This window comes from Taudactylus pleione, unplaced genomic scaffold (genome assembly GCF_031769625.1).
Source record: "Taudactylus pleione unplaced genomic scaffold, aTauple2 ptg000090l, whole genome shotgun sequence".
Classification (NCBI taxonomy): domain Eukaryota; kingdom Metazoa; phylum Chordata; class Amphibia; order Anura; family Myobatrachidae; genus Taudactylus; species Taudactylus pleione.
This window is the reverse complement of record NW_028284492.1, coordinates 958080-966834: the sequence shown is the minus strand read 5'-3', so window position 1 is coordinate 966834 and position 8755 is coordinate 958080. Positions and strand designations below refer to the sequence as shown.

At 43.7% G+C, this 8755-nt stretch overlaps 1 protein-coding gene across 1 annotated transcript in view; it reads left to right on the top strand.

Moving 5' to 3' along the window:
* Nucleotides 1-1053: 1053 nt before the first annotated feature.
* Nucleotides 1054-8755, top strand: part of NSMAF (neutral sphingomyelinase activation associated factor) — a 65224-nt gene continuing 57522 nt past the window's right edge. The window contains exons 1-2 of the mRNA XM_088469311.1: nucleotides 1054-1247; nucleotides 7565-7654. Of these exons, the coding sequence (XP_088325437.1) occupies nucleotides 1198-1247; nucleotides 7565-7654 (140 nt within the window). The 5' untranslated portion in view covers nucleotides 1054-1197. The remainder of the gene's footprint in view (nucleotides 1248-7564; nucleotides 7655-8755) is intronic.

Sequence of the window (8755 nt, the reverse complement as noted above, 5' to 3'; positions counted from 1 at the left end):
TGTATAGAGGGAGGCTGCTACTGGGGGCATGTTATGGGGGTGGGGGCTGCTACTGGGGGCATTGTATTGGGGGGGGCGCTACTGGGGGCACATTATGGGGGGGATGGCCGTTTTTGGGGGCACTGTATAGGGGGCACTACTACTGGGGGCAATGTATAGGGGGGACTAGTACTGGGAGCAATGCATAAGGGGGACTACTACTGGGGGCACTGCATAGGATGGACTACTACTGGGGGCACTGCATAGAGGGGACTACTGCTGGGAGCACTGCATAGAGGGGACTACTACTGGGGGCACTGCATAGGGGGGGGGACTACTGGGGGCACTGCATAGCGGGGACTACTACTGGGGGCACTGCATAGAGGGGACTACTACTGGGGGCACTGCATAGAGGGGACTACTAATGGGGGCACTGCATATAGGGGACTACTGCTGGGGGCACTTCCTGAAATTATGGGGGGAGGGGGGCGTCAGTCCATTACCTTGCCAGGGGCACTCGGATCCCTAGATACACCCCTGAGCCTAACCTAACATTATGAATGTCAACATAGTGCATGTCGACATAGTGACCTTCTCAGATAACTAATAAAGCCAGAGACAGCTGACCGTGTAAAAACCCGACTATATAGCAGACAACCTCCCTTGATAAATTATTTGGCAGTCTGAAAGTTATTGTGGAGTAGGTGCAATAATATATTTTAACATACAGTACTATCCCCAAATGGGGACTAGACAGTAACATCTCTGATGTTTGTCTGTGTGCAGCGAGAGAATATGGTGCAGGAACAGAGTAGATAGAATGTTGCAGGGACTGTGTAGAATGCAGATTATCAGATACATTGTATCATACCCGGCTTCTGCGTCCTAACCAATCACAGAGAGCCCTTTCAATGAGGAAGTAATGCAGCAGCCAATCCACCGCCGCTAATAATTGACATTTACTAGCCCAATGAGAACAAGGCGTACACATCTGTATGGCAACTTCCAGCCAATCACAAGGCTGCTTTCATTAATTCGCTCTTCTCAGCACTTCAATGTTCAGTTCCAGCAACAGCAGGAGGACTCACAGCAGCAGCTTCACCAGGCATCTGACCAGCAGCTCTCAGTGACCCGCCGGGTGCTGTCTCCTGTGTGATCGTTGCTAGACCACATACTGAGAGTCAGCGGCTCTGCCCAACACCAGGGCACTGCCTGCTCATGGCTTTCTGGAAGAGACAAAGCTCTCTGCAGCATTCCTCTAAGGGGAGGTAAGTGACTTCCTCCTGATGCTTCTCGTGCAGTCAGGGGTGGTGATCAGAGTCACAATGTGTATACATTATGTCTAGCAGCAGGGTTACTTGACATGTGTAGTAGCTCAGGCGCTGCACCATCTCTCAGGCGTGCTCATTGTGGTGCCCTCCTTGCTCGGTGAGATTCCCCTGCTTCACAGTAGGAGGGGATCCCCATTATATTGGTGCTTGCACCTGCTGTGGGGGGCAGATGCTCAGCATACTGATATCCATTCATGGGACCTGTTATATGTATGCCGCAGGGCCTGATTCAGAGTAGTATGCTATTCCGATATATAAGCAGTTAAGTGATATTCGTCAATCTGCGTCTAAATCGCACGGCATATTTGTCAATATTCATTACCGTATTCGCTTGCAGTGACTATATGCAGTGTGATTGGCAGGGAGAGTTTTTGAGAGGTAATGGGGAGCGGCGTCAAAGAACGCAGGTGTTTTGTGACTGTTTTTTTGGGCGTAGCTGCGTACGGGTTTTCAGATGTAGGCTGTGGCTCTAGCTTTTAGTACACGCAGCCATTCTGCTCCGTCATAGGGCTACTCAGAAGTCAGATTATCGAAGGATCTGCGACCGATGCTGCATCTTTGTACGCAGATACTTGGATTTGCAAAGTCGCAGGTGGGCGTCTCGATACATTCCTCGCCGTCTGCAACATTTGCATGTTTTTGTATATCAGCTCCGTACGGGATGGCAGCTGCGATGGCATTAGCGTACATCTCTGTATAAGGCCAGTGTCTGTATTCCACAATTGCTGGCTGCTCTTGGTACATACATGACCCGCGACCTATTGGTGTCACATAAAGCATGCTGTGCTGTATATTCTGGTTTGTTTTTTTTATCAGGTTTCCTGATATTTCTCCTAAATGTGCTATAATATGTTTTTGTTTTTTTATTATTTTGTAGAGTATTAGCATATATGGAACGTTCCCACCTTGTTTTTTTTTTATTATTATTTTAGTGTTTTTAATACTATTCTCAGAATACTTTTGTACACTGTTTTACATATCCAGCTCATTTATTACTGAAGAGCAAAACTCATACAGGACAATACTGTATGTACAATTCCATCTTCAGATGTCACTGTAGCATATACCATTCAAATAATAAGTGTAATGTAAATTGTTCATCATTCTGCTCTGATGTTATTATAGGAAATCCTAATATCAGACTGTTGGGACTGTTTTAGTACAAATCTTACTTTACTGTCAGTGAAGTGCATAGAGAGCAGAGAGATAACTAGTATTAAATTGTTACAGGTTGAGTCTTCCATATCCAAGATGCTTTGGCCCTGAAGTATGTTGGCTATCTGATTTTTCCGTATTTTGGAATATTTGCATACTATAATGAGATTTCACCTTATAGACACAGCCTGAAGGTAATATTATACAATATTTTTAATAATTTTGTGCCTTAAGCTAATTTTGTGTAATTTGACCTATCAGAAAGCAAAGGTGTCACTATCTCAGTCATGCTCCAAAAAATCCCATATTTCGGAATATTTGGATATGGGAGACTCAACTTGTAATATTAAAGTAAAGCAGATAAAGTAAAATCTTATTTCCATTTACTATATGACTTGCTCCAATGCAGCATAAATAGGGTTTTGTACGCTTCATATAATCATGTTGTACTATCTTATGGCATTTACACATTGATGGTGCTCTCTAGGCATGTGTTATGCATAATTGGCCTGATTCACTATGGAATGCAATAGCGATTACGCACACACAATTCAACTGAGATAGTATGCTAATTCATTGCGATCACAATGCCGCCACTGCACTACATAAGCACGCCCAAATTACCTTACACCAGGGCTTGACAAATTTTTCTAAAACCTAGGAGCCAGGATGAAAGTGTAGGAGCCAGACCCCCCCCCCCCCTTCCCCCAGGGCAGCATTACTGAGCACCTACGCCCAGGTAACCAACCGCCATGGCCACACCACTAACTGGGTACCCCAAGTAAAACACCCTCCCACAGCCACATTATTGAGCAGCTAACCTGCCTCTCCAGGCAACCAACCCCCAGAAAGACCACCCCTCCACAGCCAAAAAATCCCGGGCAAGCAAAGCCACCGCTGGCAGTGGGCGAACTAGAGAGTGGTGGGCCCAGATGCAAGAATATGCTTTGGTCCCCCCTATGCCGTGCCCCCAGTAGTGGTCCCCCCTATGCCGTGCCCCCAGTAGTGGTCCCCCCTATGCCGTGCCCCCAGTAGTGGTAACAGACTCTCATTGGCTGCCACTCAAAACAAACACACAGCTGCCGGCGGCTGTGTGTTTGTCAGTCACTGTGTAGCGCTTATCAAACTCCGCCCGGTCAGCGCTACACACGCGGTGCAATCTGTGTCACAGAGACAAAGACTGCAAGCTGCCCCGATGGCGCTGCGGCCCAGGGGGCACATGGCACCCCGCCCCCCGGCCCAGCCCGCCACTGACTACAGGGCCCGGGGGTTGCTGAAAATCTGGTCGCCAGGCAAGCAAATCTGGTCGCCATTATGACCTGGCCCCCGGGTTTTGTCGAGCTCTGCCTTACACACATCCGTAATACTTAGTAAGCTGCAAAACCATCGGTACAATCGAATGCCATCGCAGCCTCACGCACACTTGCACAAGCTCTGACATTACTCAGAAATTGCTAACTTCCGCGCACAATCTCAGGCTGTGTAGAGGGCATCGCAGTGGATAATTTATGCATGCACCTGCAACGGCGTTCAAACGCACTGGCATGCATGCGTCCGGCTGACTCCCCTCCCCCTGTCACCACCTGCAATCATTCTGCGATGAGTCTGCGTAGTCACTGCCGATGACTGCTGCACTAAGATGCATGCGCAATACGCAACAATCGGCTGATTGCGTACGTATTAGCAACTGTGTTCCTTGCTGAGTGGGGCACAATGTCATTAAACTGATAGTGTAGATCATTTAATAAATTCTGTGGAAATGCGCTAACAATGGAAGTTTTGAGTGGTTCACTTTCCTCTAACATGGTCATCTGTGGTCTCGTTGGGAATTCAATGCAAAAGTACATGAAAACATAAAAGTATGATTCAGCCTGTATTTGGAGTTACACATTCTGTAAGTTACATTCAACTGCAAATCTAGCAGATACAGTAGATGCAAAATCAAGGAAATAGTATTGGTTCTTGTTAAGTGCAATGGAAAATAAATAGGTTAAGTTGGGTTCGGGATATATGTTTGACATTTGTCAGTATGTTGACATGAGAATGTTGACATTGAACATGGTGACCTTAATCATTTCGACACTGATGTTATATCGACAGTATTTGCTGTACTTCCGTCCATAACTTACCCTATAGCTACCCCTAAGCCTCATGGAAATTATTGTGGCTGTGCTAAATGGTTATGATGATAATGTAATAAATATGCTCCTGGGGATAGCAGTATTGCCCATAAAGGAAGAGTTACCTTTCTCTATTAATTAGTTAACTTTTCAAATGTAAAAGTCAGGTTATGGAGGACTAGAGAAGATTGGATATGTAGTTTTGACTTGGCAGTACATATGTTTCTTACTTTGTACAAATGCTAATGGAAATGAGCTCTGTGTATTACCAGACTGCTGCATTTAATTCCTGGCTCTGAAGCTGATCCATCTTTGTTTTTCCAGTAACGACTCATCTGAGTTTCCTTCATATTACATCATAGTTATAAGGTCTCTTCTTTGCCTCACATAATGCACAGCAGCTACATAGCATCCTGGACTGTTGTATGTTTTAGAGATACTATATGTTTGGTATTTGTAAACAAACTAGAAGATAGGTGGATTCATCACATGCAGAAAGCAATGGATACAGAAATATGTGTTCTTTGGAAAACTGAAAAGAGACACATGTTATTTACATAAATATGGGGAAGGTATATTGGTGGTCCACTTTTGTAAATCATCTTTTTTACCATATGCCCTCACATCATTGTTTTGGTGCCATTACACGACCACAGGACTGAGAAAACCCTTTAATTCTGCTCTATGGACAGGAAGAGTGTGATAAAGTTTTTTAATTGATTGGTTAGTAACCAATTTGAGGTCTCATATGTTACTCGTCTCCAGTCCAGGTAGGTTTGAATGACCCTCCCAGGCTTGGAGACCATGGCCCCTTCTCCATGCATCAGCTGCTGAAATTGGGCAATGGGAAGGTATATCCTCAGGACCACTACTTGTGAGATGGGGTTTGCGTTTTCCAATGCATTTATGGTTAACATGTCATTGCTAGCTATGATGAGACCTGCTTAATACTGTCACTAAGAATTAGTCTAGTGATAATGCATGTCTGCCTTGATCGCTTTTGACATGTGGATTCCAACTTGTATTCCCCGTGACGAACGTGCATTTACTTGTAGTAGACACAATTTAATTGATCAAGTGGGTATAGGGCCTTTGGACCAATTTGTTACATCACTTACCTGTTTACATGATTTTAATAGCTTTAAATAAGTTCTTGTTCTCCATTCATCCAAAGCTTAGAGAGAAGGTTACACCGAGGTATTTAATACGGAATCGGTATGGGATGTTGGCAGTCGGGATCCCGGCTGTCGGAATCATGACACCAGCATCCCGACGGGCCTAGCATACACTTGTTGTTCGGTATGCTAACCCTCCCCCCCGTAGTCCCTAAATCTAACTCCCCCCTCCCCACAACCTAAACCTAACCCTCCCCCCCTAGTGCCTGAACCTGACTCCCCCCCCCCCCCCCCCCCTCACACACACACACACACACACGCTCCCCACACCCTAAACCTAACCCTCCCCCCTTAGTGCCTAATCCTAACCCTCCCCCTAGTGCCTAACCTTAACCACGCTTTCTAACTCTCCCCTCCTACCCCGCTACTTACCTTCGGTATCCCGGCGGGGGTCCTGGATGATATGGTTCTATGCCTGTCCCAATATCTTGAATACATCAGCACCGCTATCAAGATCCTATTATATTTCCCATCTGGATATTAGCATTTGTTATCACTCCCAAAGTGCATTCCAGGTCAGAATGGTGCTATCCCTAACACTAAGCTAAGGGTAGAACATAACTTCCTTGCATTTTCAGTTTCTGTTTTGTGTTTATATTGAAATTTTCCCCCGAAGTACTTTTTAAAACATAACTGAAAACTTTTTTGAATATATTCCCCATATTGCATCAAATTTATAACCAGCAAAAAATGGGGAATATTTCTGGATATTCTAACATACAGTAAGTATTCCATCTATTTATTATCACATCCAAATATAGTTCTCCATGGTTGCATTGTGGTTAGAATTGCAGACGTGCGGTGCTTGAGTTTAATTCTAGCCAGTGAGCTCTCTGCATTGAGTTTTATGTTCTCCATATGTTCCCAAAAACATTTAGCTTCTGACTTGCATGTGATGTACTTGCAGTATGTGTGCCTGTAGTAGGGGAATTAGATTGTTAGCTTTGCTGCACGGAGGGACTGATGTGAATGAGTAAACACTGTGATTGTACAGCACTGAGTAATTGGTGCTATAAATATCGGATCATACAACTATAAAGACGGCTAACATTGTAAATGTTATTTTTGCGGTGGGGCTTTTATGTTCTCCCAAAATGCGTAGAAAGAACCCCTTCCTGATATTCCAACATAAAACCACCATATTTGCCTGAAAGTTGGACCTGTACGTTTGTGGCAAACTTAAAACAGCTAAAAGTCTATGGGGAATATTTATCAATTATTGGGTTTTAGACCCGATAATTATCATTTGTTACTGCTGGTGATCGCAGCAGTAAGTAAGACGTTATGTATCGGCCAAATGTTTTTAAAAACACATGCAGAGTCTCCGAAAGGAGGTGTTAAAAGTGGTGATTGCATTAGCAGGCGCAAGTGGCCATTGGCGGGAAGGGTTCCTATGAAACACTCTCCCGCTAATTTCTGTGAAGTGTAGCCCATACGCTGCAGTAGCTAACGCCATTAGCTACACATTCCAGAGCTTGGTAAATCTGACAGCCTAGCTATGTGGGCTGCTTCTGCTGTTGGAAATGGAGAGACTGAGTAGTCTAGTTAAAGGAAAACCATTTTCCTTCCTCCTTTTGTCTGTTTATTTATGGCATTTTGACACCTTTTACAGTGGTTTAAATATTCTAAGACGTATTTTACTGAAATTTACATTATGTACAGTTCACTGGTACCATACACGAACCGTTGGGTTTATCCTTGTAACGTTGAGCCTAGATTTGTCATTATATTAAAGTACAGAAGTAAAATGACCTGAAGCGTAATGCAGTTTGTGAATTCACCCCACTTTTCTTTTTTCTACTAGGTTTTCGCTGTTGCTTTTGGACCTGGAGGAATATTTTTTTGAACATCACATAGCCCATCGTATACTGAAAGCAAGAGATGCGTCTGAAAGGTAAAAATAAAACGGTCACAGACTTTTTTAGCTTGTGAGAGTTTATGATAACAAATAATTATCTCCTTACGACATCAAAACCTTATCCCTCCCAGGTAGTTTAGCCTTTATCTGTTTTATCTTTATCTTTAAGCAAATGTACAAATATTATCATATTTAATTAGCATTATTTAAAAAAAAAAATAATCTATGAAAGTGTTTAATATTAGCAGGCTGGCTCCTGGCACCCTTGCTGTTGGTAACTCTGCTCTGTATCCTTCTGAGTAATCCTGTAGGCCGTCTGAAGCCTCCATTCACGCTATTAGACCCCGTTGCCCATTAGTGCCTGACTGTTCTATCCAAGCTTACCCACTTGCGTTCATATTTGTGTCTGTAGTCGCTATGTGTAGCAGTGTTATTTTACAATTGCCATTAATTCACAAGCGCATGCAGCTGCTGAAAGCAATTAAATAACATTAAGCAATTGCTGTTTGCACTCTTGCTACAAACAAATACCCAATGATACCTAGAACGTGTGGGTGAAAACTGACCTCATTTAAATTTTCCACTCAACACGTTATTTGTGTAGCCCTTTTCACATATCTAAACAAATTGGTGTTGTTTGAGTAGTACATGCACATATGGATTAGTGAGTGTGATATTGGGCGGGGGGGGGGTGTTATTTATTTCTCTTCTTGCAGATTGCTATCGTAAGTGTTAGTGGTAACTTGTTCAGGAAGTGATATGACGGTGTAGAGTGTCCAAACAGTCTATATCTAGAATCAGGGGAAGTAGTATTTACCAACTCCGACACCATGTCTCGTTTGATTGATGTGAATTAATTGAATATCACTGCTTATTACTGTAACCCAACATTTTCCTGTGCACCTCCGTGGTGCGTGAGCAATAATCTATGAATGTTGGCGGTGACGCAGTGCCAGAGAAATGGCTGGAACATAGGCATGTAACATGGTTTTGCCTTTAAAGAAAATTGACAATTTTAATCTTGCGGCAAAATGGCCAAAAAAAATCATCACTTTTCCAACCTCAAACCCTACTAGATTCCCACCTGCATGCGTGTATTTATCTGATCATTAAATGTCCTATTTGGTCACAGATTCC